This window comes from Chroicocephalus ridibundus, chromosome 14, assembly GCF_963924245.1.
Source record: "Chroicocephalus ridibundus chromosome 14, bChrRid1.1, whole genome shotgun sequence".
Classification (NCBI taxonomy): Eukaryota; Metazoa; Chordata; class Aves; order Charadriiformes; family Laridae; genus Chroicocephalus; species Chroicocephalus ridibundus.
The window spans coordinates 3,837,397-3,864,638 of record NC_086297.1 but is presented as its reverse complement, the minus strand read 5'-3'; the positions used below and the strand labels follow the sequence as shown (position 1 = coordinate 3,864,638).

General features: G+C 62.2%; 2 protein-coding genes across 12 annotated transcripts; both read right to left on the bottom strand.

The window, feature by feature from the left end:
* Window positions 1-4,226: 4,226 nt before the first annotated feature.
* On the bottom strand, window positions 4,227-21,393 carry CEP131 (centrosomal protein 131). Of its 10 annotated transcripts, none has more exons than XM_063352332.1 (27): window positions 21,363-21,393; window positions 19,590-19,879; window positions 18,492-18,577; window positions 17,605-17,719; window positions 17,073-17,191; window positions 16,472-16,585; window positions 16,212-16,361; window positions 15,701-15,818; window positions 14,804-14,920; window positions 13,619-13,787; window positions 13,369-13,469; window positions 13,070-13,252; window positions 12,484-12,678; window positions 12,220-12,357; window positions 11,522-11,647; window positions 11,305-11,421; window positions 9,797-9,826; window positions 8,537-8,642; window positions 8,004-8,205; window positions 7,611-7,718; window positions 7,289-7,406; window positions 7,048-7,122; window positions 6,825-6,967; window positions 6,408-6,585; window positions 6,111-6,307; window positions 4,602-4,662; window positions 4,227-4,502 (listed from the first exon to the last, which is right to left on the bottom strand). In XM_063352332.1, the coding sequence occupies exons 2-27, from the start codon at window positions 19,764-19,766 to the stop codon at window positions 4,428-4,430; spliced, it is 3,318 nt and encodes a 1,105-aa protein (XP_063208402.1). In that variant the 5' UTR covers window positions 19,767-19,879; window positions 21,363-21,393; the 3' UTR covers window positions 4,227-4,427. The 10 variants fall into 10 exon arrangements, with proteins under 10 accessions (XP_063208402.1, XP_063208403.1, XP_063208408.1 ...); XM_063352333.1 differs by lacking the exon at window positions 21,363-21,393 and adding an exon at window positions 20,580-21,018; XM_063352338.1 differs by lacking the exon at window positions 21,363-21,393 and having other exon boundaries at window positions 13,369-13,451; window positions 19,590-21,019.
* A 404-nt stretch (window positions 21,394-21,797) lies between these two features.
* Window positions 21,798-27,009, bottom strand: TEPSIN (TEPSIN adaptor related protein complex 4 accessory protein). 2 transcript variants are annotated; one of them, XM_063352454.1, is made up of 13 exons: window positions 26,924-27,009; window positions 26,653-26,725; window positions 26,379-26,470; window positions 26,131-26,224; window positions 25,872-25,939; window positions 25,687-25,765; window positions 25,202-25,273; window positions 24,421-24,627; window positions 24,128-24,302; window positions 23,710-23,823; window positions 23,408-23,486; window positions 23,122-23,256; window positions 21,801-22,817 (listed from the first exon to the last, which is right to left on the bottom strand). In XM_063352454.1, exons 1-13 carry the CDS (start codon window positions 26,963-26,965, stop codon window positions 22,338-22,340), a joined length of 1,710 nt encoding a protein of 569 aa, XP_063208524.1. In that variant the 5' UTR covers window positions 26,966-27,009; the 3' UTR covers window positions 21,801-22,337. The 2 variants fall into 2 exon arrangements, with proteins under 2 accessions (XP_063208526.1, XP_063208524.1); XM_063352456.1 differs by lacking the exon at window positions 23,710-23,823 and having other exon boundaries at window positions 21,798-22,817.
* Window positions 27,010-27,242: the final 233 nt, after the last annotated feature.

Here is a 27,242-nt window from a genome sequence, read left to right as displayed (position 1 = left end):
CCCCCAGCCAACCCCACCCACACCCCACGCTCCAACCTCACGCCCTGGCTGGACACCCCAGCACCCCACATCTCTGCACCCACAGCCCCGTGCACCAGCACGGCCTCAGCCCCGCAGCCCCCAGACCCAGCCCGGGATGGGAGGAGCAAAGCCCCTCCGCAGCCCCTCACGAAGGCAGCCAGGCCAGGCGCAGCATGGGGTCCCTGTCAGGCTGGGGGGCTGCCCCACGGCGAGGCCCACGGCGAGGCCCACAGCTCGGCCTCGTGCGTTTGATACCACAGCCCTGGCACATGGGACTGCGCCCTCCAAACGTGGGATGCGCTAAAAACCAAACAGTCCCAATCCCTGGCAGGGAACAGCCCACGGCATCGCCCACGGTCCCAGGCAGCTCCCGACCAGCTCCCCGGCACCGAGCCCACCCAGCCCCAGCGCGCAGCCGGGACCCGAGTGGGACCTTCCTTTGGGGTCATGGTGGGATGGCCCCGTCCCTGTGAGCCCCTGGACCAGGAGTCGCCGCTGCGGGACATCGGCCCACCCCACGCAGGGCTCAGCTCTTAGCACGGGGCTCGCACTTCCCCACAGTCGGTTTTAATATTTAAAGCCAGATTTTGCGTACACGATTAATTTTTTACAAGACTTCAAGCTTGCAAAGAACACCACGCTGCACATGTCACGTCGCCGCAAATAGATACAGGGCTGGAAAAATTACAGACTGCTGGGAGAATAAACACGCTCCCGTCAGCCGGAGCCAGCTCGCTTCTCCCGAGCCTCCGCGTTTCGCTGCTCCGGAGCAGCTCGGACCCACATGGCCTCAAGGTCTCTCTGCGAGGGGCAGCAGGGGACTGCTGACCCCACCATCACCTGTTTCGCTTTCAGTGCACCCTGGCTGTGGCACAGCTCATGGGCGTCCCACTGCCCCCAACAGCCACCCCCAGGTCCCTGGTCCCTCCTGGCTGTGCAAAGGGCCGTGTCCCCACGTGCCTGCTCGTCGCAGCCTGGGAGCCCCCCGAGGTCCCCCACACACCTTCCCAGGCCTCAAAGGAGCCAAGCAAACCCAGCACGGCACCTGGCACCCAGGGTGGGGGGGGATTTGGGCTCTCTCGGAGCTGCGGTGGCACCTGCACGCACCGGAGCAGCCGTGGTGCCGTGGCGAGCGGGCAGCCGCGTGCCGCCGGGGGGGTTTGCACGGTCAGCCCCGCTCCTCGTGCGGCTGAGCTGGCGCTGGCTGAGTCACGGCGAGGCTGGATGCAGGTGGGGGCGGGCGGCTGCGCAGAGCCCGCGCAGGCACCCACCCCCCCACCCACCCATCCCGTAGCCCCTGCTGGGCACCCACCCGTCCAGGCACCCTCAGTGCCTGGAGCACTTGCAGCCAGTCCCGACGATGGGGCAGGAGGAGGATGCGCTCGAGGCCTTCCCGCTGCTGGGCAGGGGCAGCAGTGGCTTCGGTGAGTGGGTGGGGATGAAATCAGCCGGCTGTCGTGTTTCGGGGGTGGCAGGGCAGCTCCCCGTGGAGGCAGCCCCAGCGCACAGCACCCCTTCCCTCCCAGCAGACGGGGGAGCCCAGCACAGCCGGTGTCTGGGGTGGGACGGGGATGAGGACGCAGACAGGGGTGGGCTGGGGCTGGGATAGGAGTGGGGTAAGGCTAGGGACGGGGAATGAGGATGAGGTCGGGGATGGGACGGTGCGTGCCCCTCCCTGGGGAGACCTGGGATCCCCGGCTCAGCCAGGACCCCGTGCACAGCAGCCCCGTGCCCACGTGACAGCCCCAGTAGCTCCGTTCGACACGGCCAGGAGCAGGGCTGAGCCATGCTGGGGTCCCCCCAACCCACCGCCACCCCCAGCGCTGCCCACTGCCCCTGTGCCCACCCCGAGCCCCAGCCGCCCTCCTCTCTCCCCGGTTCCTTGCAGTTTTCTACCACGGACATGAAAGAGAAGATCCCGAAGGAGAATTGAGGCCAAAAGCTCCAGCAAGGCTCCCCCCAGGCACCACGTGGGGTGCAGCCCCAAGTCCCGGGGACAGTCACACCATGGCAGAGCCTGGTGCCTGGCAAGAGGCACAACGTGGCACCAGCGCGACCAGCGTCCCCTCCTCGGCCGAGCACTGCTGCTGCCGTATCTCGGGCAGGCGAGCAGCACGCTCGCCCTAATTAGCAGGGGAGATTACCCCGCACGGATCCTGCCAACTTGCTCCGGCTTCCCGGCTGATTTGTCTGGGGCCGCAGCTAATCCCCTCCCGGGCAGACACCAGATTGAGCCGCGATCTCTGCGCGGCGGCTGCCAAAAGCACCCTGCACTCCTGACCTCCTTCCCGGCGCAGCGGTGGGGCTCGCCGGCAGCCGACGGGCTCCGCTCATCCCACCTAATCCCACAGTGCAGAGAGAGGGGCTCCTTAATTGGGGATCTTTGGTAGAGCCTGTGACAGCCACACGGCCACCGACAGCCGCACGGCCACTGACAGCCTTGCTAACTGCCCTGGCTAGCAGGGACAGGGACAGGGTTTGTGCCACATGGCCAGTAGCCCCGGTCCCAGGGGACCCCCGGGGTGTGGGGAGGTGGGCATCTGGCACTGTCGCAGCAGCAGCAGGGCACAGGCAGCCATCCGGGGAAAATCTGCATCCCCGCTTATGCAACGCCGCTGATTTATTCATGCCTGAACCGGGCACTGGCCTAGAAATTAGCCTCGGCGATGCCGGGGAGGGGCAGGGCTGGGGAGATGCCGGAGGACGGAGCCCCGGGGGAGGCTGCGGGCGCAGGGCCGGGCCCCCGGGGCACCCAGGGGACTGCGCACCGGTGCTCACCCCACAGCCGGCGATGGCGGACGGGGCACAGGGTGCTGCCATCCCACACACGGTCAACAGGGCTGCGGACAGGGACAAGCCCTGCGGGACAGGCAGCGAGGGGTCTGATCCCCTCTTCTCCCACGCCAGATTTTGCATGATTTATCAATTTAAGCACAGGAGCTCCCAGCACCCAGCCTGGGCCAGGGCAGGAGACGGCGGCAGAAGGCTCTGGGTGGCCCAAGGGGAGGCTGCACAGGGCGGAGGACGGAAGCGGCGCTCAGGAAACGGTCGTTAGAAAAGCAACAACAGTGAAAATAAGCGGAGTGCCCGGCCTTTCCCGGCAAAAGGGGGCTGCGTCCTCCTCCCCACCCTCGCTGCTTGTTTGGAGGGATGAGAGCGGCAGTTCAGCAAGGGGAAAGGACCCAGCCACCCTCTGTCCCCGCCAGCAGCTCCCCAGGGCTGGAAGAGGCGCCCGTGCCCCCAGACACCCACGCCAAGTGCCAAAGCACGGGCAGGGTAAGGGCAGTCGGGAGCCCAGGGCATCCACGGGTGCCTTGGGACCACATCCCCCCAGGAAGCCGCAGGCAAGAGCCCACATGAGGACAAATGCCAGTGCTGGGAAGCAGCCGAGCTCCTCCGCACGGTGACAAAGGGTCCCTCTGCCCCTCACCCTGCAGTTCTACATCACAGCGACGTCTCCCTGACCACTTCTCCCCCAGGAAGAAAGGGGCTCCAGCACCGCCGCCGTGTCCCACCACCCACCAGGCGAGCGCAGGGTGGATGGGAAAGACCCTGGGACTGGGACGAGCAAACATCTGCTCGCCCCCCACGCCGAGCCCCGGCCTCCTTGGAGGGAAAAGGCTGCATAGGAGCAGTCGCACGCTCCCTGCCGAGAGGAAACAGATGCCGCCGGCCCGGCCCAGGCATTTCCCGTCGCTGTCAGGGAGTGCTGAGAGATTTGCAGGTAGCAGAGGCTGCGGGATCACTTCCTGCCCCGGCCGTGCCTCCCCGCACCATCCTGGATGTCTCGGTTTAGAAGGGGATGCGAGGCGCAGAGCTGGGCACCGTCAGAGCCCGCACCCACATGTCGGGCTGCGGGGCGACAGCTGCCACCGCCACCCATCCCTCATCAGCTGGGGGGAGTGCGGGGCCTCAGCGCAGCCCCCCAACCTCAAAATCTCCAACTGCTCCTGAGGAGGCTTCTGACGCCCAGCTCAGCCCTGGCCCACAGGTCCCACCACGGGGAAGGTCTCAGGACGCAGGAACACGGGGTAGGAAGGGTCTGGCGGCCGCTTGCACCACGAGGAAGAGCAGCTTGTGCCCCAGCACGGATACGCGCAGGGAGGGACAAATCCACCAGCGAATAAAAAGAAGTCATGGATGCCAGTGGGACAGAGTCCCCCGCTCCCCCAGGGGACACAGACAGGACAGGAACGGCTGTAGAAACCAGCGCAGATTTATTGCTAAAACACAACCACCGGACACCTGAAGGCTGCCGAGTGCCCTGGCAGGGCCCACCGCAGCCGTGCCGGGACCAGGCTCTGAAAAACGAGGGCAGAGGGAGGGCAGGGGGAGCCTGACCCCAGCCCCACGCACATGGGTGTCTGCTCCCCCCACGGCCCCCCCAGCCCTGCACAGCAGGACGCTCAGTTGTTGGCCAGCAGCTGCTTTCGCTGTTGCTCGAGCAGGGCTTCCAGGCGGTCGGCTCTCTGCACAGCCGCCTGCAACAGAGCACACGAGAGGCAGAGCTGGCTGCACCCGGGGCAGAGCCACAGCCCGAGGGGCAGGGGGGGCCGGGGCCCACTGCCCCCCTCACTCACTTCGTACTGCTTCCGAAGGCTGCTCACGCTCTCCTCCTTCCTCGCCACCGCCGTCTTCACCCTGAGCAGACGAACAGAGAGGCTGAGGACCCCCTCCCCAGCGCCCAGCCCCAAACACCGGGCTGGCCCAGTGCCCCAGGGGGGTGATTTCAGCCCCTCTCCCCCCGCCCGGCACACTGCAGCAAGCCAAGGAGCAGCAGCTCTGGGCTCGGGGTGCCATTACACACCAGAATCACCTTTATTCCCTTGCCGAGTGTACATAGGTTGTATCAAGTCAGCTACAGGAAGAAGGGGCCATTAGCTTCACAAGACTTAATTAATTAACAGGACCACAGGGAGGGGATTTTAAGTTTCTTCCCATTTCTCAAGCCCACAGTTGCTGCCTCATGGCTGCACTCTTCCCCACGGCTCTCAGAGCCCCAGACCTTCTGCCTTTCAACCTTTGCCAGGCTGTACGTAAGGGACGGAAGGGGAAAGAGGATCCTTGTTATCTCATACTTAAGGTATGATCCTGGCTCTCAGAGTGAGTGGGAATCACTCAGCAGGATCCAGGAAAGCCAGTGAGCTCCATGTGCTCATACAACAGCCGCACGTTACAGCTGGTGGCGAGCAGGCCCGTACAGACACCGACCGGAGGGACGGCTCTGCACCACGCAGGAGTATTAGCACAGGGCTCTGCCCCACGCAGAAAGAGCTCCCGCAGGGGACAACGCGCTTCCCCTTCCGATTCTCCTTTCATTTGCAAAATGCCTCCCCCGCAGGCAGACGCGAGGGAAGAGGAAGCCTTACATCCCTGCCTGACGCTGAGCCCAGCTCCCAGCACCATCTCCCCACTGAGCGCAGGACGGAGCTGAGCCCCACAGTGCCAGAGCCCTGCATGCAAGCACAGCCCCTGCTCCCTGCGAACCAGGTGTTGGTGCAGGGACAGCCAAGGTCCCTGGCACATCTTGGGGACGTCACAGCTGCCCTTGACCTCTGCAGCTGTGCAGCGGCCAGCCGAGCACTGACCCAGCAGCAGGCTGCTCCCTCCCCTACGCTCAGAGGAGGGAATGAGTCGCCTGGCCCCTCTTGGAGCAGCAAATCTGCAGAGGACGATGCCGTGGCTGCAGTCACAGGCATCGTGTGCTCCTCAGGAGCTGACCGTGAGCCCGGCCGGCTCGCAGTGCTCCTGCCAGGGAGGCACCGCAGACGGAGCTGTGCACCACTGGTCTCTCCTGGCAGCAGTCCTCACACTGCTCCAGCTGCTCACCCCGCACTCGTGTCCTCCAGGCACACAAGGGAGCAGCCCCCCTGGGGACAGGATGACACAGAGCAGGCTAGAAGTCACAAGGGCCAGAGGATTCACAGCGGCTGAGCAGGCAGCCAGCTCGGGTGAGACTCTGCTGCCCATTTCGCCCTGACAGGACTGGAAGCCATGCCTGAGGACGCAGCACTGCGGACACGCTCTGGAAACACACCCCAGGCCAGCTCTGCAGCCACAGCCCCAGCTATGAGCCCAGGCAGCCTCACCTCCTGTGAACCTCCTCCAGCTCTTTGTCCTTCTCCCGCACTACCCTGTCCAGCTCCAGGCGCTGCCGGGCTCTCATCTCCACCATCTCCGCCTTTAGCCGCTTGTTCTCCTCCTCTGTCCCCATCAGCCTGTCAGTGAACTCCTGCCGGATCACTTCTGCCAGGCTGCTCCGCTCCTGGGCCAGTTGGTCCCTCACCTGCAGCACGGCAAAGAGGTGTCATCAAGGCGCTGACAGGCACAGGGTAACGCAGGGGGACAGAGCCAGGCAGGGCACGGAGCAGGGAGAGCTCACCCACCTTCTGGATCTCCTCCACCTCCTGCTCCTTGTGCTTCAGCAGGCCCTGCAGACGAATGCTCTCCCCTTCCAGCTCTGCCAGCCGCCCCTTCAGCTCATTGCAGCGCTCCTGCAGCTTCCGCTCAGACCTCTCCAGTTCCTGGAACTCTACCTCGTACTTGTCTCGGATCCTTTTAATCCTAACAGGAGAGAAGGCCAGGCAGCCTGGCTCAGCAGGAACCATCCCCAGCCACCTTCGTGCTGCAGGAGGGACCACGACAGTGCAGCAAGGGGAGGGATCTGCCCCACAGGAGTTCCACAGCTGTTTCCTCAGTGAGAGATAAACTTCGCCCCTGCGAGCCGCTCCTTCCTGCACTAACACTGCTCACAGACTCAAAAAGCTGTGACTCGAAGGCTCCCTCCCCGTTCTCCCCCCTACCTGTTCTCTGCTGCCCTCTCACACTCCTCCTTGGCTGAGGACATGTCGGCCTCCAGGCGCTGGATCACCAACTCTATCTCTTTGTCTCTCTCCTTCCTCATCTCCTCCCGCAGCTCCCGCTCCCGGGAGAGCAGCCAAGCTTCCTGGGGACAGAGATGGCAAACATTGCCTTGAGACCTCCCTTCCCCAGGCACCTCTGGAGAAGGGCAGCCCTTGCTGTTACCTCCTTCTTCACGTAGTTTGCCTCCCAGGCCTGCTTCTCAATCTCCAGCCGCTCCTTCAGCACCTTCACTTCTGCCTGTGGAGAGACACAACCGCTCAGCTCCAGCAGCTGTGGCATCACGCCCATAGGATATGGGGCTCAGTGGTGCCAGCAAGAGTCACCGCAGCCACGTGCTGGAGGACTGGACTGCTTGCACCCCATTACGGCAATCCAGGGCCCAGAAATGCAGGGAAAACCAGACCTGATGTCGCCTCTCCTGCTCCTCCTTCTCCTTTGTGTACTCCTCCTTCAGCGCCCTGGTGACAGCCGAGCTGCTGGCCTCCAGCTGCTGCCGCAGCTCCTCCGCCTCCGCTCTCTGCCTGCCCGCACAGACCGCAGCTCCCAACGTCAGTGCCGGCTCAGCCTCGCCACCCCCTCCTCAGGCTGCTCCCCCTTGGCCCGCCTCAAACACCAGCCCTCTTCCCACCAGAGCCTGGCATGGGGAAACCAGCCCCACTGCTCCCAAGCTCAAGGCTGCCTCCAGCCCTTGACTATCACGAGGGCCTGGCTGCTAGCCCTCTCACCTGGCCGCTTGCTGGCTGAGCCGCTCCTTCTCCTCGGCCACCTCCGCGTAGAGCCGGCGCCGCTGCTGCTGCAGCGCCTGCTCCTCCTGCTCCAGCTGCTGTTCACACCTGCGGGGCAGAGCAGCCTCAGGGATGTGCCTGGCTTCGGGTGTTCATATGCCTCCATCCTGCACCATCCCATCCCTTCCACAGTCAAAAAGGGGTTGGTCTCACTCTAGAGGATGCCCCTGATTCACCAGCATCTTCCACCTTAGGCCGGTGGAAAGAAAGAGGCTGCTCCCCATGGATATTAACTGCTGCAAATATTGGGAACCCTCTGGCACGTAGGTGGTGGACACCACCCCCATGCTGTGAGCCCCAAACCACCCTCAAGCCTCCCCCATGATGATGTACCGCTGCCGGGCCAGCTCCCTCTCCCGCTGGCTCTGCTCCTCTTTCTCCCGCTCCAGCAGGTCCCGCAGCTCCTCTGCCTGCCGGCCATAGTGCTGGGCAGCCCGCTCATCTGACTGCAGCAGCTCGGCCTCATGAAGCTTCTTCAGCTTCCTGATGTCTTGCCTGTGCTTCGCGATGAGCTTCTGGATCTCTGGCTCCAGCCCTGGGGCAGCAGGAAGGACAGTTATCGCTCGGCCTTGGGACTGTCCGGACCCCAACACTGGTGCCCTTGGCCCTGGCCAGCTGGCAAGGAGGCTGCGAACACATCAGCTAGCAAGGAGGGGCTGGTAAGAAAGTGGGGGCGAGTATGCACGGGCTTTCTTACCCTCTAGCATCTGCCTCTACCAAACACAGGGAGCAGAGTCTGCCCACACTGAGCAGCTCTTCCCCAGGCTGTCAGCAGCTTCTGCAGACACATCCCTCTCCTGGACCAGCACAGACATGACCGCTGTACCAGCCCGACTCCAGCCACCACCGAGGGAATATGCCAGTACCTTTCACGGTGATTTCTTTGATCTTTTTGGTTTTCTCATCAATCCACTTCTCCCGCTTGATTTTCTCGGTTGCGCTCATCAGTTCCTTCAGTTTCTTAATCTCCTGCTTGGAAGCAAACGGGAGAACTTCAGAGACAAGCTAGGGGAGAAAACCCCTGTTAGCCTGGGAGCCTGGCTGTTGAGAGGGAAGATGCAGGCAAAAGCAGACGGTCTGAGCTGCGCACAGACAATTCGCACAGCCCCGGCCAGGCATGTTCTCCCAGTCCAGAGAAGCAGCTGTACACTCTCCCCGTGCCTTCTCCTCTCTCTCACAGGATGGGGCTGCTGCTGCCCCACAGACCTTGAGCACGGGGGAAAAGTGCAAAACCCTTGGGAAAGCACTCGCTGGCTGAGACAACAGAGCCCCTGTGGAGAGAGGGCAACTGGGGCCACTGATGGTCCTTGCGTGTAGGTCAGTCCATCTGTCAGCAGACGCAGGGTCATGCATGAAGCTGCTTCCTTCTCCACCCTTCCCTCTCCCTGGCATGGAAGACCCTCCGGCAGGAGGGCAGACAAACAGATGGGCAGGGACACCCCCCAACACTGCGGTACCACTGCAGACCAAGCTCCTGCGGCACCCCAAAACTCATCAAAGACTTGGAGGCCGCACAGCCGCTGCTCTCGCTTCCTCCTCTAGCTGCGTTTACCTCCTCCACCCTCCTCTCCAGCAAAAAGGCTGGAGAAACACCCAGGCCCTGCTGCCCATGGAGCTCTTCCCAGCACTCCCATTGGCAAAAGCCGGTTGAAGCACTCAACCATGTACTTTGGTGCTGGGGCTTCTGGTGAGAAAGGCACTGGCCAACAGAGAGCCCAGCCTGGCCAGAAATGCGTCCATTTCGACACAGGCAGATGACGACCACGTGCAGGACGTGGGGACATGTCACAGCTCTGGAGGACATGTGTGTGGCAGGACACCCAATGGCCGCTGTGTGGAGAGGAGCAGATAGTAGCAGCGGGCCACCCGCACAGCCCAGGACTCACTCTTAGGGGAAAAAGAGGGCAGGAAAATTGTCATGGGAAGACAGGGACAGCCTGAAAGCAGCAGCGGAGAACATGGCCTGGGGAGACAGGGTGGAGGGGCTCCTTCACGGGGCTGACCCTGCTGCTGAGCAGGGAGCTCCCAGCCCAGCGCTGCTGCCTGCAGGCCCTGCGGAGCCAGAGCACGTCAGGGCGCAAGAGCAGAAGGGCAAGGCACAGAAAAAGAGCAAAGACCACAATTACCTCGCAAAAGGGGCCCAAAGTGCGCCAGACCTGGGGAGAAAAAAAGGAGGGGATGGAGAGAGAATGGGAATTGCAGTCACGGGGGAGTAGCGAGATGGGAGGGGAGAGGCAAAACCAAACAGTTGTGTGTACGTGAGTCCAGGGACAGGGCAGAGAGAAGGGCAGGGGAGCGAGGGAAGGCACAGCCCAACCAGGCAGTTACACAGATGTGCCAAGGGCCCGGCAGCACCGCTGGCAATCGCAGCTCTGGGACAGAGGCAAAGCCAGCCCTGCTGGGGAGCGTGCCACATGGTGGGGACCTGCTCTGGCAATCAGGGGACCCCCACGGGGACAAACATCCCCCGCCATGCAGAGGAAGCAGGGACCCCTATAGCAGAGCCCAGAACAGGAACAACAAAGGGGCCAGAGAGCAGAGACGGGCTCCTGGACCATTCCCACCGCTGCTGCCCTGCTGCGAGCAAGAGGTAGGAGGCACCTCCTCTGCCCCACGCAGGCTGCAGCAGCAAAACCAGCCCCGTCCCTCCACGGGATGGGGCCCCTGCAGGCACCAAGTACAGCAATATTGCGCTGGCTTCTTTCTCTCAGCTGGGCTCAAAACTCAGGCAAAGTGAGCCAAGCGAGCCTTCGCTTTGTTTGCATGAGGGTGTCTGTCTGCACAGGCTCAGACTGGCGCAAACGCCTGCCCCGCTCCAGAGCCCTGAGCACGAGCTCGGCTGCAAGGCCAAGGGCGAGCAGGGACATGGGCAGCAGAGCCAGGATGAGCCGCGCGGCCGAGCTGTGTGCGAGCCAGCGGCGCTGCCTCCCTGCCAGCCCCGGCACAGGGCGAGCCGAGCTGTCTCCATCTGTGGGAGAGGGAGCTCTCTGCACGCTCCCAAGGGAAGCTGCCAGACAGCTCCCAGGAGCAGGCAGCACATCCTCACCGGGGAAACAGCCCTCTGTGTGTTTGGGTGCTGGTCAGGCCCAGCAAAACCCACAGAGGTCTGTTACCATTGCTTAGACACTCCACGTTCCTTTACAATCTTGTCCCCATTCATCTCTGAGAGGATCCCCGCTCCTGCAAAGGGGGCTGGAAGTCACCCAGCTCAGGAGGATATGGCCACAAGTACAAATTCCTCGGGTTTGTGCCAGCGCCTGCTTTCACCTCTGCCAAAGCAAGATCCCCTGGTCATCCCCCAGCCGGGGAAGAGCTCTGTCCACAGCAGGGTGTGTGGGAAGGGTCTTTCCAAGCAGAGCCCCCAGGAGCTGGCACTGTCTCTTGGTCAGTCCCATGCACCTGGCTTTTGGCAGCAGAGGACAGCAACCACTTGGGAAGCCAGGACACAGCTCTGCGGGTGACATGGACCTTCTGTGCACAGAGAATGGCTTCCCAGAAGGACTGGGCCCCACCGAGGTGAGAGAGACTGTACTGCTCTGCGCAGAGGCCCCACTTGAGCAAAACCAACCAACTCTGGCCGTGGCACTTCTCTTCCTCTCCCCTCCTGGCCCCCCCACCTTCCCCATCCCCTCACCAGCTCGTGCTGCTCCTGCATTTGGGTGATCTTCTTGCCGTACTTCTGGTCCACTTGTTTCAGCTCAGCTACCACAGCCTCACACTTCTCACTCAGCACCTTCTTATCATCAATGAGCTGGGCAGGGTGAAGAAAAGGCATTGGGCAGCTGGGCAGGGTAGAGCCACCTCAGCTTCTGGCTTCAGAAGCATCAGTCTGAGTTGGGATGAGAAACTACCTGGTCAATGAAGGCCAGATGCCTCTGGATAGCTGCCTCGTACTGCTCCCTCTGCAGCCTGAGCTGGTGGCCAAGCTCCTTCTCAGTCTGTTTGACATGCCGGACAGTCAGTTCCCTCTGCTGAGCCTTTTGGAGGTAGGGAAGAAATAGACAGAAGACACTAAGATGAAGAAGTTACGCTAGCTCCACCATGTGTACAGGAGAGAACTACCGAACCTGGAAGGCACTGTCAGGCCAGAACAAGGAGGAACAGAGCTAAACCGAAGTCCCTAGTTCTCACACCTCCTGCCCCCGGCAAGAACACCCAAATCCCCATGGGCCAGAAGAAAAGCGAGTTCAGCCCATGTCCTGACCAAGGGGTTTTGGACCAGCCAGGCACCTGCCAGGGAGGGGAGGTTGAAGATGCCTTTCAAATCAGGGGGGCAGCAAGGAGAAATCTGAGAGAAGCCCACACCAGACTGGGAAGAGCCTTGCAGGTCTTTTCCATGCTAACAGCAACCGGGACTGTGACATGCCCGGCAGCCTCTGGCTCCTTGGCACTAGCCCTGGGAGTGCTGCAGTACGTTGCTGGGGACACAGATGGGAAGCCCTATTTGCAGAGCCCTGATCTTGTGCTTCAAAGGCACTGCTCCCAGAAACATCTGCTAAGGGCTCTTGGTCTTCATTCCCCAGCAAGCAAGCACATCTGGCGCACACACCAGGGCTGTCTGCAGCAGGCTGATGGCTCGCTTCTTCTCCTCCACTTCCAGCTTCAGCCTCATGATGGAGCTGGTGACCTCCGTGGCAACAGCCGATGCCTGCTCCAAGTGAGCCAGCTCCTCTTCCGAGAGGAGACCCTGCCACAGCGGAAAAATGCTATTAAAAGGGGATGGGGACCGCCTGGAACCAGGACAAGGAGACGGGAGACCCTTCCCACCAGGGTCTTGCACCACCTCTCCACCACCTCTTGCTTCAGCACTCACCTCCCGCTGCGTGGCCGAGGCAGCCGACCTGGGCCTCTCCTGTTCCGACTTCTCCATCTCATCCAGGAAACTGATAATGCTTTGGAGCTTGGCCTCTGAGAGCAGGGCCCCGTCCTCAGGGACCCCCGGGGAGTGGTTCAGCTTCCCAAACTTCTCCAAGTTATCAGCAGTCAGGGAATTGGAGCTGGGCTCCTGCTGGGAAGACACAACTGTGAATGAGCACCCAGGGGAAGGCTCGGGAGAAGAGGTGCTGGGTCTTCTCCATCACTGGAGCCCAGTCCTCCCACTGCACCCCAGTAAGCAGCCTTGTGTGTTAGCATACACAGCAGTGTGCTAACCCCACTCCCGCCACAGCCATCACATAGTTTTGCTCCTCCTTGTGGATGCCTAAGCCCTGGCTGCATCAAATTCCCCCCTGGCTGCACCAAACCCCTCCGCTGCCTTCTCTGGCAGTGAATCAGCTGTGTTTCTCACCTTCCACCACCCAGCAAGCGCTGGGAGAAGGCAGACCATAGGGGAACCTGCTCCCACCAGGCAGCCGTTGCTGTCAGAGGGTGGATGCAACTGGCCTCAGCCCTCTGCTTACCCCATCTACCCAGGCATATCTGTCCTTCTTGAAGAGCTTTGGTGGGGGCAGCAGCTCTGGTTCTTCCTCCAATAGCCTGAGTGTGTCCAGCAGCTCATTGAGAGTGACCTTGGACTGAGCCCTGCTGACAGCAGTCACCACCGTCTCCAGATCTTCACCACCCGTCTCTCTGGAGCTCACATCCTAGAGGAGAAGACAATGCACCTTGCAGTACAAGAGTTTGCCGGATCTCCCCAGAAGTTAACAAAGGCTCCAAAGCTGCCCCAGCAAGGATCCCCACGAGGTAAAGCCAGACTGACCTGCAGCTTGTCCTCTGTCCCAGGGTCTCGCGAGGGCATGGAGCCGAGGTCTGCGAGGCTGCTCTCTTCTGGCTCTGCAGCTACTGGATGGAAATTGACCTCTGCAGGAACCAGACTGTTCTCAGGCACTTGCAACCACCAGCCCCTTCGAAGCAGCTCCTCAGAGTGAGAACCGCTCCTCCACCCTCCTCCTTCCCCCTCATGTCACACGCTGCTCCAAAAGCATCAGAGACCCACAGAAGGGACTCACCAGCATTATTGGCTTTGGTGATGCTGCTGGCTGGACTGATGTTCCTTGCAGAAGCAGGTTTGGCAGGCTTCTTCTTTGCTACCCTTCTGCTCTCCTTCACCAGCACAAGCTCTTCTTCTGCCAAGCGCTTTGCATCCAAAGCCTTTTGGGCCCTTTTCTGGTGCAGTTCCTGTAGGGACAGACAGGCCATCAGCATCTTCCCCAGCACAGAGCGTGCTTTGCCACATACTTGCACTGCTTTAAGTGCTTAACAAGGGCCTGGGAGACAGCAACAACCCACAAACTTGCTGCTGAAGGGTTAACAAGGACAACTCTGGAGAAAGGGAAAGCATAGGAACAACAGCTCTACTCTTTGCTGCTCTGAGCAGAGGGGCGGCCAGGGTCTTGCCAGCTCCACATGTGAACAAGGACTGCTCACATGCCCCTGCGCAGTGTCCTTTGCTGCTCCGTAAAGGGCCTCCAAATCCCGAGGGCTGAGCACTGCACAGTGCAGTGACGCCGCAGTGCCCAGGGGGCTGCCTTAGCCGAGTTTTGGGAAGTCACTTAAGGCACAAGCACGTGCTTGCAAAGCTGTTGCAGCATTTTGCTGTCCTCCAGCTGCTCACTGCTGTGTCTCCTCTGACCCCCCCCGATGAAATACGATTCCATTTAGGGCAAAGAGAAATTGGGGTTTTAAAAAAATCTTCAGTGATACTGCAAGCCAACACGCAACTCCCTATAGTCTGTGCCAGCCCCTCATCTGTGCCCCAAGAGCAGAGGGAGCTGGAAGGACAGGGTGAAGATGAGGAGGTGCTTCCTGCCAGGAGGCACAGCACAGTGCTCAGCCCACCCCGGAGGGTCCCTGTTCCCGAGGAGGGTCCCCTTCCCAGGGCACTCTCGTCCTCGGCCACTCCGAGGAGCTGCAGTTACAGTCTCCCTGTTTCAGTGTGGTCACCCTTTCCCCGAGAACTAGATCGAAATCAGCACTGTCTTCACAAGCTCCGAATGAGCTGCCAAGGCTTGGCAGGAGCACAACGGAAAACCGCTCTATGGCACCTCCGTCTCCGTAGGGAGCACTCCATTTCCAAGGCTGACTCTAATTCTGCTTCATGCAAAGCCCCAAGAGATGCAGAGGAGAGGCCCTCTTGCTGCCTCACAAGAAGATGCCAACAAACTGGTCTCATGCAGGCCTTGCCTTCTCCCTACCTGGATGGCAGCACGTCGGGCCAGGCGCGCCTTCTCCTCTCGGATCTTCCGCCGTTCCTCATCCTTTCTCTCCTGCAAATCCAGGATATTCCCTTCCTCCATCCGCTGCTGCCTTTCCTTCCAGAGAGGAGGGTCAAAATGTTACTGAGAGCCCTCCAGCATCCACCACCCACAGCAGAGAAGAGGAAAAAGGCACACAACCCCTGAGGTCACCCCATACCCAGGCTTTCCATCCCCCCAATCCTCCCCTCTGTGCAGGTAGAGAGTCCTCAGAATAGCTCCACTTTAGAACAGCTTATTTTCTTTAGAAACTAAACGTAATTATTAGTCATCTGGGTCTGAAACCACCAAGGAGACGAGGCTTAAAAATAGACTCTCACATGCAAGAGTTATGGTACTCGTTGTTATTGGGATAAATAATTAAACACAAAGAAACACAAATAGCTGCAGATGACTCGTCACTCTCTAATGAGCCACTCGTTACGGATTCGCTACAACGAGCTGAGACAGGGTATCCCTTCTCTGGCCACGAGAGTGTCTGAGACAATAAGAATTCAGCAGGATTTGTGCTGCTACTGCCACGTGTCTGCCTGCTCACAGCTGAAGGGAGCTGGCAGACCAGAGCCATGCAGCGCTGAGCCCAGGGGCTCCTGGCCTAAACTCCCCCTGGAGCCAAAGCCATGCTCCCCCCCTGCACAGCCACCCATCTCCGCAGGGACATGACCCTCCCTAGCTCTCTGGACTGCAAGGGGCTGACTAGATGCAAAGCCAGGGCCTCCTCAGGTCTTGGCTGGAGGGTCTGATGACTAAAGGGACCCAAATTCCCCTGCCAGCGAGGTGAACGGGACACCAGGGTGTCAGCACGGTGTGTGCTACAAGGCAGCGGACGGGACTGACCTCTCTTTTGGAAGCCAGCAAGCGCTCCAGAGCCGCTGCTCCCGCCCTGTGCCGTTGTGAGTGGCGTCGGTACCAGCGCTGGATGGTCACGGCGGCCAGGTTCACCCGCTGGATGAACCTGCGGGGGGAGGGACTGTCAGCGCAGAGCCAGGGTCCTCCTGGGCCACCAGCCAGGCAGCACCGCCCCGTCCTGCTGCAGCAGAGAGTGGGCTGCTCACCGTGGCACCAGGACCTGTGCCGTCCCCTCACACCCTGACTCAACAAGGCCCTTTCCCGGGCTGACTTTTGGGGTGGAAGGAACTTGTGCCTTTCATGAGGACAACTCAAAGCACAGAGCCGAGTCACAGGGAGGGTAAATCAGCCACTGCGGGTGCAGAGAGGGGCCCTTCCCAAATCTGGAGCCCCGCAGGACAGGAACAAACCAGTACCAGCTCTCCTGGAGCTCACCCCTCTGCCTGGCACCCTCCTCTGGCCTCTTCCCACCAGCCATCACGCGTCGGCTCCACCTCACCTCTCTGCCTCCTCCTCTGTCACCTCCTTCCTCCGGGGCTGGCTGCTGTTGTTGTTGCGGGTCATGATGTTATTGCTGGAGAAATTCTTCTGAGACTTCACAAAGCTGCTGCTTTCGCCATCCTCATTTGAGGTCGCTTTGACAACGTTGCTAAGGCAGAAGACGAAGCTACTTGGCACCATCCTGCCCCGTCCTGTGCCACATCTGCGCACGAACACGGGGTCAGCACAGCCTCCAAGCCAGGACCCCAGCACACTTACTTGAGGGAGCTGGGTGCCTGGTTGGAGCTTTTGGGTGCAGGACCCTTCTCAGTGGTGGAGTAGTTGTTGTGCACCATGGTGGTGACAGAGTTGCCCATCGCACCCTTGTTGCTCCTTTTGTGGAGAGAAGACAAGGTGTTAGGACTTGCTGGATCCAAAGGGGACAGCATGCACCAACGACAGCCGCTCCCTGCGTTGCAACCCTCAACCCAACCGTGACCGTCTGGAGCATTCCCAAGCTCGCTTCATAGGAGCTGCTACCTGACGCGCAGACAGACACGGCCTGAGCAGACCTAACAGCCTGCTGTTCAGGCTATTCTACAGGCAGCCTTGGCTTAAGTCTCTCCTAGCCCTGAAGGGTTTAAGTTTTACTCGTTCCCTTTCCTAGGGCAAGAGCAGCCTCTCCCACACACCCATCAAGCTCCTGTGCAACTTCCAAGCACATTCTGGCACACCATCATCAGTTTGCCCTGCACTTGACCTCCATGCACCAGCAGAGGCTGAGCACCAGCAGGAAAACACCTCCCTCTGCCCAGGTATTTTCTCCATGTTAGTTCCTCCCCACACCAGACCGGCTCTGGTTAAGCGCCGCCTCTCCTACCTGTTGTTGGCAGTGAAGTTGGCTGCCAGGAGCACGGTGGCTTCTTTTTTCCTCATGCCTGCTGGTGGCTCAATACCGCGGGAGCTGGAAGGGCCCGGGAACACTCGCGGTTGATCATCCTGCCATGGAAACAGCAGGAGTAAGGGCAGGCAGGTGCCAACCCCATGTCCTCAAACACCACCCTTTTCCTTCACAAGCCAGTTTTTCCCCCATGCAAGAAACCTCTGCTTCATAGCATGGAGGCCTCGAGACTTTGCCTGCGCCTCTGCATGCCTCCACCAGAAGCCAGGAGCATGGAGGTGATGGGCCAAAAGCCCTGGGACCGAGACAAGGCCAATGAAGGCTAGAGGACCGGCCAAGCATGTTGGCCATTCAAACCGTGCCAGCTTTGACTGCAGGCTGAGGAAGGACCAGCCTGGCCATCACAGATCCTTGGGTCTAAGGAAACCCTCCCACTCCACCAAACCCAGCCAACCTCTCAGCCAGGCAGAGGTGGCTTAGTCCACCTGCTCCAGGAGGCCACCGTCCTCACCAAGATGTTCCACGTGGTCTTCTTTTCCGGGGAGGTTTTACTCAGACTCGCAGGTTTCTTTCTTCCCCCAGAACCGCTCTCAAAGAAGGTCAGAAAGTCTCCCATCTGCTCTGAGCTTTAGCCCAAACCCAGGGAAGGCAGAGAGGAGGAGAGAACACGTGTTCTGGAGTTAATATTGCATGCAGACACACAGTAACAAGACAGCAATAGCACAGTTCCCATCCCGCACAGGCTGCTTCAGTGAGAATCATGCTCTGATCGCAGCAGGGCACTCTAACAACGCACACAGCACAGAGCCGAGGCACACCTACCGCCTGCCATTGCGACACAGGAGAAGGGATGGAGAATCATTACACAGCCATGAAATCTACGAATGATTCATTTTTATACAGAGCTTTAGATTTCAGCATGATGTGCAGAAATAGAATATATTGAAGGGATGGGCACAGAGCAACAAAAGAATGGAAAACTGTGATTCAGAGACAGCCCTAGGAGGTCACTGGAGACAGAAAGAGAATTTTTTGTCTCCTAACACAGTCCAGCTATGGTCTGTGGGGTCCAGGAGGGGCTGTTGTAATTGAACGGTCACATCCCTTGGAATTAAACTGAGTGTCTTTTGTGACAGAGGCTTCCCAGCCACAGAAATATACTCCATTTCCCAAATCCTAATCAAGTGACCTCCCCTCCAAAAAAATCCAAACAAAAACCCAGTCCTTGGCTTTCCAAGGCCAGGTTATAACCCCCGATGTGTGTGACAGAGTTTAATGCACATTTTTGAAAGGCTCCGGTTCCCTCCCAGGATGAGAGGTCAGACAGATGGGTGCAGTTTCACACAGTCCCATCCACGGGACAGACAGACACACGTACGTTGGTGGCTGGAGCCATACCTGCGTGTGCTGTTCACCCGCTGGTTAACCTGGGTGGTGCTGTTGGACCTCCGGAGGTTGTTCATTGCCCGGGATCCTGCATCTTCCTGCAGAAGAGAGAGCTAAATTCAGCAGTGATGTTAAGGAGAAGCATGGGCAGGCAGAGCTGGGATGTCTGGCCTAGGCAGGCTTCCCCTGTGAATCAGGCATCCTAAAATAGCACTGCTGGCGGTGCTACCCTTCCACCCCCATCAACACAGCCCCAACATGATGTTTCCGATATCCCCACAGCTGCCAACCTCTCCTTGAGGCAGAGAGCAATGACACCTCACTCCCTCTCGGGCTCCCGCACTGCTGCTGAGCCAGCAGGAACACGTTCATTTGTGCGAGCTCCCCAGCCGAGAAGGGCTGTGATCGTTACCTGCCCTGGGAATGAGCACAAAGGAAGACTGCCAAAACAGCAGGGATTACTCAGCAAAGAAGGCAGAGACTGAATCTTAACAGAGCCCTGTAAGTACCTGGGGCTCATTCACTCTGCTGAAAAAACACTCATAGAAACACCACTTTGTGAGACCTCAAGAGTCCAGAGCTCCTGCTGACCCCGGCAGGAATGGAGGGTGCTCAGCAAGGAGCAGGCTGAGCCTGGAAACACCACAGCATCCGGCAGAAGCTACCAGGAAATCAGGAGTTTCCAGAAGGAAGTCATCGCAGGGAGGTGAAGGGCAAGGAAGGGAAGGGTGAAGCCTGATGCTTCCCTGCCTGCCCTTCTGCATACGTTAAAGGGTCGAGAAGAGACCTGAAGAGCAGCCAATCAGATTTGGAGCAAGAGCACAGAGCTGCAGCACTAACTAACACCTGGACCAGCCCAATTCTGCCCTCCTGAAAGTGGTGCAGCTGCACTCCATTAATGCCACATGCTCCTGGGGGGAGGCAGGGCCCTCCCCAGTGTCACCTCCCACCCCAGGCTGTGCTTCAAAGCTCAGCCCGCAGGATCAGCACAGCCCAGCATTAGACAGCCGGCAGAGTGTCTGTGCAGCGAGGCATCCCGCAGCCCGTACACACGCGTCTCCTGCCCCGAGCAGCAGGAGGGATGAAGGACCTCTCCCACCCAGGACTCACCAGAGCGTTCCTCTTCGGTTTGCCATCGGTGGTGACCGAGACGGAGCGTGCCACTTGCTTGGCAGGAGAGGCGCTGCTGGGGCGCCGCAAGACCGGCGCCGGGAGGCCCGTCAGGCTCAAATCCACGCTGCCAGAAGTGGCACCCTGGAAGGAGGAGCTGCTTCGGGTGCTCTTCATGCTCAAGCAGAGAGAAGGGGGTCTGGAAGCACAGTGCAGACGAAGTGAAGGCACAGCGAGCGCATCCAGCCTCGTGCAGCAAGGAAATCACACGTTCAGCTCCCAGCTTTGTCCTACAAACGCCAGCACACAGAGACGTAACCGTTTTCAAGTGGGACAAAACACTTTCCTCTGTATTCCCACATGCCAAATAACCTGAACACAAGGCCTGGAGAGGCTCCAGGTGAACCCCTCACAGCGCCCGAAAACAGCAGCCACCTCCTCACTGCTTTGACCTAACGCCCTGGCCAGCCAGCCCACGTCCCGCTGCCCCATTTACGGGCTGGGGCTCTCTCTTCAAAGCTAGCAGACTACTAACAGAGAGGGGAGAAGCCCCGCTCCCGACACCAGACTCCTTCACTGCATACAGGCTGTGGCTGCCAGAGGATGATGCGAGCCCAGAACAGCCCCTTCTGCTAAGGCCGGGTGTTCAGCTCACCCAGCGCCCTGCCTCAGGCAGCGATGCCGAAGAAGCAACTGGGCAGCTCCTGAGGGATCCTTCCCCCACCAGGCACTCCCAATCTCTGCCAAGAAGCTGCTCAGAAGCAGACGTGCCCTCTCCGTGGGCACAGGGAGAGCTGAGCCCCCTTCCCAGCTCAGGAGGCGACACAATCCCGTTTACCCCTTTGCATTTCCTCCTGCCACAGCTTTGAACCAGGAGCTGTCGCTGTTCCCAGGCAAACGCCACCGTGACATCACTTTATTTCTTTACATACTGCTACCCAAACCATCCCTAAACCAATCTTCCCCCAGCAGGTCTGGTTTCACTCACACCCCTTGAGGCTCCACCAGAGACCTTGGCAATGCCTTGGCCTCACACAACCCGGGTAAACAAAAGGCTCTCGCTGGAAACCGCTGGGAAAACAGGGCTCAGGCCCAGAGTCCAGGCACAGGACATCCAGACGCAGGCCCCAGGCCCAAGCCTGGGCTGCAGATCCAAGCTCAGGCCCCCAAGCCTAGGACACCTCAGGCCCCCAAGGAGCAGGATGCCCCCAAATGCCAAGGCCCTGGCCTCCAAGCTCCCAGGCCCAGGACCCCCAGGTCCCAAGGGCCTGGCCCTCCAGTCCCAAAGCCCAGGACCCCGCCGGGGTTCCTATGGTCCAAGCCACATGGCCCAGGACCCTCCAGGCCTCCAGCGTCCTGGCCACCCAGGACCCCAAGCCCCCAAGGCCCCGGCCCCCTCAGGCCTCCCATCCAGAACCCCAAGGCCCCAAACCCCCCAGGCGCCTGGCAGGAGGGGCAACATGGCTGAGGGACTCCAAGCAGTGGACCCGCACACACACCACCCCGCCCCGAGGACTACTGAAGGGCCGGGGCCTCGGGTGAGGCCGGGGGCCGGTGCCGGGGCTAAAGCCCCGGCCCCGGCCCCCGGCCTCACCCTCGGCGCTGCTCCCCTCGGCGCCCAGCTCCGCCCCCTCCCCCCGGAAAGGGCCCCGGGGGTCGCCCCGTACCCCCGTCCCGGTCCCTCCCGCCGGAGCAGGAGCAGGCCCCGGTCCCACCCGCCCCCACCCCGAACTCCCCTCAGGCCGCCCCGCGCCCGCTCCCGGCGCAGCCTACCGCCAGCGCGTGCCCCGCCCCGCCCCGCCCCGCCCCAGCCATTGGGCGTGGGCGGCGGCGGCTGCCAATCGGAAGGGAGGGGCGGGGCGAGAGCCGGGGTTGGCTGAGGGGGGGAAAGGGGCGGGGCCTGGGTAGGAGGGCGGGGCGAAGTCGGGAGGAGGGCGGGGCCTATGGAGGGGAGAGCCATTGGGAGGTGGGCGAGAGGCGGGGCCAGGAGTGGAGAGGGGCGGGGCATGGAGGAGGAGGGCGGGGCCTATGGAGGGGAGAGCCATTGGGAGGAGGCAATGGGCGGGGCCAGGAGGGAGAGGGGGCGGAGCCTGGATGAGGAGGGCGGGGCTTACCCCTAGGGGCAGAGGGGAGCTGAATGGAAGGTCCAGCTGTGGGGCAGGGAGGAGGGAAGCTGTGGGGCGGGGGGGGAGCTGTGGGGCAGGCTCCAGCAACGGCGCAGGAAGAAGTCGCAAGTTCCCAGACCCGAGCGTGGGGTTTATTGATGGGTCCCGGCCCCACAGGGACGGCGCCTTCTCCCGCAGCAGCCCCCCAGTCACCAAGTGGGGGGAGGCTGGAGGCGGTGGGTCACCCAGGACCATCCCCTGGCCGGGCCGGACTCCCCAGCCCACCTCCCAGCTCAGCCCCGGCCGGCACTGGCAGATCTCGGCCCGACTCCCCCTCACAGCCCAGCTGAGCGAGGGGTGCCAGCCCCGCTTTTGGCAACAAAGACAATGAGAGGGACGTTATAATCTTATTAAAGCCCTGGCACCCACGGCCATTTCACACCCTGTGTCCCCTTGGCAGCCCCCTTTCCCTCACCCCTGCTTTTCCCCAGGGTGCCGTGTGGGAACTTGGGGGATACTGGGGTCCCCATCCCCACCGAGCCTGGCACAGGGCGATGGAGGAGCCCCCGGGGGGCCATGGCACGACAGGCCCCACAGGGAGGGAGGGCAAAGCCCCCACAGCCCCCCGGGAGCCCAACAGCAGCTACATGTTGAGGAAGGCGAAGGCCGATGGCTGCAGGCTGCCCTCTGTGTCCGTCTGCCTGTCCTGGGGCTGGGACAGTGTCCGCGGCTCCGCCGGCAGAGAGTCCGGGCAGAGCATCGCGCCGGGACGGGCCACCAGCTCCATGCCGGCGAAGAGGGACAGGCTGCAGGAGGGCACCGTGTCCGCTGCCAGCCTGCTCACCACCTCCTGCTCGCAGGGACAGGCTGGCACTGCAGCACCGGGTTGCCCATGAGTCTCCGCTTCCACCCCTTGCTCCTCACTGCGGGCCGGCATGGCCATAGGGAGCGGGGCTGTGCTCAGGGGGGTGAGGATGCTCTCGCCTGCCAGGGGCAGGACGTCCGTCAGCAGGTCCCCAGTGCACGGGGCTGAGTCCACGGCGAGGGCGGAGGGGTCCGAGTGCGGGCGGGCACTCTTCGGGGAGGGCTGGCCTCTGCAGAGCGCCTCAAACTGCCGCAGGATCTGGGAGGAAAAGAGTGGGATGAGTGGGAGCGAGAGCAGCATCAGGAAGGGGGCTCGGCCCTGTCCCCTTTCCCCAGTGCCGAGGATCAAGCCTGGTGTCCCCTCTCAGGGCTCAGCCCTGGCTCTTGGGGAGGGAGCATCACACCTCCCAGGCTCCCCGCTCCTGGGAGAGGCGGACAATTCGCACCCCTCCGGGACACACATGGAACCATTCCCAAGAGGTGAGTGTCCCCAGGGACGGTCAGGCCAGTCCCCGAGAGCCCCCTGCCATGGGTAGAGGACACAGGGACCTCCCGGGAGTCACCTTTGTTGCTCGGTTGGCGACGGGACCGGGGCTGCCTTGGCTGAGCTGCTGCAGCTGCTGCCGAGTCATGGCAAAGATCTGGTCCAGGGAGAGCAGGTCGGAGCACATGAGGGAGGAGATGGCGCACATGGATCTCTGCAGGGAGGAGAGCGTGGCTGAGCCCGGCAGGCAGCACGGGCACCGGAACACCCCAGCTCGGCGGAGCTTCTGCCCCCCCATCCCTCCGTCCTGTGCCTCCACTGGTGTGGGCAGCACCACGGACACACGGGGACTGTCCCACGCTCACCATGCGGATGCTGTCACTGGGGTCCTCCAGCGCCCGGCTGAGCAGCTCCAGCACCACCTCGCAGTTCAGCAGCCCGCACCTGGCCAAAGGGAAGGGGTTACGGCCGCACCGGCTGCATGCAGCACCCCGAGCCCCGGGAACAGGCAGCCCTCCTGCCTGGTAGCGTTTTGGCCCCAGAGGTCTGGGCCAAGGCAGCCAGGGGGGTGAGAAGGGCTCGGGCTGCCCCTTGAAGCCTTCGCAGAGCTCCCCGCCCGGCCCCACAGCACCCATGGTCCCAGGGAGCGTCTGCCTCAGGCACTTACTCCTTGACGAAGTGCTGTGCTTCCTCCCTGGTGAGGAAGACCCTGGCACCGCGGGTCAGCGCCGACACCAGGCTCACCTCTCGCACGCAGTCGCCCAGGCTGTCAGCGTCCACCCTGCTCGGGGAGATGCCTCGGTGGGGACAGGGGACAGCCCTGCTCCCTCCTGGGGTCCCAGCGCAGACCCCACCACCCTCCTGCAGGCAGGGAGTCCCTCCCAGATCAGGTCCCTTGCCCATGGCTCTGCCCACCCACGGACTGCCCAGGCTCGGAGGCCAAACATCCCAGGAGGAATCCAGCCCTGCACCACCAGAGGACCCAAAATAATGGTGTGGAAAAGGAGGGCACCATTCTTAGAGAGGAGGGGAGCATCTCGGAAGGTCCCGGGGGAAGGGGAGCCCTCCTACAGCCCCGTTCTCACCTCTCGGCCACGTGGGTCAGCTCCCGGCTGGCCCCGGAGTGGCTGTCGCTGCCCGATTTGCTGCAGGAGTCCGAGGCACGGCTCAACTCGCCGTTCCCCTGCGAGGAGTCCTGGGAGCTGTGTCCACTGTCTGCCTCCTCCCAGCCGCCTCCGGCCAGCCCCGGCTGGTGGCTCACTGCGGGGACAGCAGCAGAGAGGTGCTGACCCCCAAACCAGCCCCGGTACCTCATGGGGACCCCCGCCAGGCCCCCAGCAGCTGATGGCCACCCCAGCTCAGCAGCGGAGGGACATACCTCGGGTGCTGTGTGCTGCGGTGGCCACGGGTGGCTTCACAGCCCCAGCTGGGCTCCTGGTGGGAGAGGGGGCTCTCACGGGCTGGTAGGCATCCTCGTGGAGCTCCCTGCGGCGAGGCCGGGGCCCCTCCGGGGAGGGGAGCACAGCGTGGGCCACCGCTTCGGCTGCTCGCTGGATGGTGCTGAGCAGGGCTTCCCCCGTCGAAGCTGGGGAAAGGCCAGGGCGTCAGGCACTTCCCAGGGAGCCCAGCTCAGCCCCTGGGCACCCACCGCCTCGCAGGGAGTCACGAGGGGATAGCAGGGACCTGCCGGCAGAGAGGAGCAGCCCCGACAGCTGGGCTCCACGCACAGCCCGGACTTCTGGCTGGACAAGGGGGGCAAGGAAAACCTGGGAGCTACCAGGACAGGCCAGGGGGAAGCAGCCAGCCTTCCACATCCTTCTTGCACTTCCCAGCAGGGAAGGACCCGGCAGAGCCCCCCACTGTCAGCCCCGCGGCCATACCACCAGCCCCAGCACCCATCAGATGGCTTGGGAAAGGGGAGAGCTGCAAAGGGTGCAGCGGGCTCTGCTCTGAGCCACCCAGAAACACCCACCGAGAGAGAAACACACACCAAGAGAGCTGGCAACCAGGTTATGCATCTCTGAATGCTGGGAGCCTGGTCTAATCCCAGGCAGGACCCCTGGGGTGGGGGTGTCATGGTGCACAGGCAGGGCAGTACCGAGCAGGGGACCCACACGGGGTGAGGTGCAGCACCAGGCGAGGGCACGGCCAGGACTTACCAGAGCCGCTTTTCTCACCGCTGAAGCCAAATCCTTGCAAGGAGCCACAAGGGCTGGGGCTGGAGCCCATGCCTGGGGGAGGCACAAGGCCCATTCAGAGGGAGCACAGGCATTCGGGGTCACCCTCCACTGCTGTTCCTCCCCATCGCAAGCACAGGGCAGTGCCTGGGGCAGCCGGGAGGAGCGGGGGTGGCAGGGCAAGGCACCGACAGGAGAACGCCTCAGAGGGAAGCTCAGGGCAGCCTGGCACTCTGCGCCCATGGGCACATTTTTCCCTCTGACACAGTACCCTGTGGCCTGCTCTGGCCAGAACATCCCCAGTGAGCAGAACTGGGGCCCGCAGTAGGACAGGGGCAGCAGCCAGGCGTCCATCACTGGGATCTGTGGCACCCTGCCCTCCCCCCCAACAGTGCCCCTAGCCAGTGGACCCTCTGCACACCCATAGCTCCAGCCGAAGGGACCGTCCCAGTGTTGCCAGCACTTACCCGTGGGAGGCAGGGGACGGGCAGAAAGCACGGCAGGCTGGGGGAGCGGCGCATCCGAAAAGAGAACACTGGCCAAATCCTGCCGGGAAAGACAGGGGTGTGGGCAGAGAGCTAGGAAGTACTGGGCACCCTGGCTGGGCCCCGAACAGTCTGCCCGGCACAGGGGGAACGAGGCCAGCACTCACCTCTGCGGCCGCCCGCACCTTCTGGTTCAAGCTGTTGCCATGGAGGGGGTCTGGGGGCCCAGAAAACACTGCAAGGCACGAGATCGGGAGGGTTGGGGGACACTCGGCTCCCAGGCACGAGGCAGGATGGGGCAGGACCCTGGCCCCAGACAACGCTCGGCCTCTGGAGCAGCCCCCGCAGCCAGGCCGGGTTCTCCAGCACCACGCAGGGCTGCTCCCCGCTCTCCTGCCCCAGCTCCCCCACTCCTCACCCCGTTACCTGTTGCCTCCCGTATGAAGCAGGCGTTCCTCTTCAGCTGCAGGACGAACTGCGGGGAGCCCTGGGCGCACGTGTGCAGCAGGATCTTCAGCACCTGTGGAGACGGGGCTTGGAGTGAGAAGGCGGAGTCGCAGCTGCCCTGACGGCCCCCATCCCCATGGCAAAGCCCATCACCCCGGCCTCGGGGCTCCTCCACGGCCGGGGGAGCCCCGCATCAGTCTCTCCCTTTCCCCCCACCACTGCCTTACCTTCAGCTTGACGCGGCAGGAGCTGCTCTGCAGCCGGTTGAGGAGATACTCCAGCAGGCACTGGCTGCTGCCAGGCGACTCGTGGGAGATCTCTGGGGCGGGGGTTAGGGATCCTGCTCCCCCCACGGGCACCGCAGCCGGGCTGGGGGGCGGCCGCAGCCCCCCCCGGTTGGCAGCACCTCCATCCCCCCCCGCCCAGCCGTCCCCCGGCCCAGCCCCACCAGTCTCCCGCACCCCTCGGCCCCGGGATCCCCCCGGCTCCCCAGAAGGATACTGGCGATCTCCTCCAGCAGGTACCCGGGGCAGGGGACGTCGTCGTCGGCCGTTCCCCTCAGCAGCACCGGCAGCTGGAGGAGAAGGAGGAGGAGGAGGGACGGGGTGAGCGGCGAGGCCGAGGGGCCCCGGGCTCTGACAGCACGGGAGGGGAGAAGGGGGGAAGATGCAGCGATGACATCACGGTTGGCGGAGTGACGTCACGCCTCCAGGCCGCCGCCGCCGCTCCCCAAACCAATACCTCCCCGGCCCGGCCCGTACCCGGCCCGTACCCGGCCCAGGAAACTCAACCGGTCTCGCAGCGGCGCCGCCATGATACTGCCGGCGCCGGGCCCTGCCCGGCTCGAAAGTGGCTTCTCGGCTCCGCCCCCCGGAAGACAACGAAAGCCAATGAAAGTGCGAGGCGCTGCCGCTCGGCCAGTCATCGGTGAGGGAGGGCGGAGCTTAGGGCGGAAGTGACTCACAAAGTTGACGCCGGCGGCAAAAGGGCGGGAGAAAGGAAGTAAACAAACGGTACCTCCGCCAATCAGAGCTGCCAGCGACGAGCGACCAATCGGTAGGGGAACGGGATACGGGTGACCAATCCACGCT

What these genes read in the sequence shown, in the direction of transcription:
- CEP131 (XM_063352332.1), bottom strand. Translation starts at nt 19,766, where the DNA reads ATGAAGAGCACCCGAAGCAGCTCCTCCTTCCAGGGTGCCACTTCTGGC. An exon ending in AACTTCACTGCCAACAACAG is followed by an intron (nt 16,586 to 17,072) that starts GTAGGAGAGGCG and finishes TCTCCACAAAAG; the next exon opens with GAGCAACAAGGGTGCGATGG. An exon ending in CTGGAGGAGGTTCACAGGAG is followed by an intron (nt 4,663 to 6,110) that starts GTGAGGCTGCCT and finishes TCGTCTGCTCAG; the next exon opens with GGTGAAGACGGCGGTGGCGA.
- TEPSIN (XM_063352454.1), bottom strand. Translation starts at nt 26,965, where the DNA reads ATGGCGGCGCCGCTGCGAGACCGGTTGAGTTTCCTGGGCCGG. An exon ending in AGGTGCGGGCGGCCGCAGAG is followed by an intron (nt 25,766 to 25,871) that starts GTGAGTGCTGGC and finishes CTTTCCCGGCAG; the next exon opens with GATTTGGCCAGTGTTCTCTT. An exon ending in GCACAGCACTTCGTCAAGGA is followed by an intron (nt 23,487 to 23,709) that starts GTAAGTGCCTGA and finishes CCCTTTGGCCAG; the next exon opens with GTGCGGGCTGCTGAACTGCG.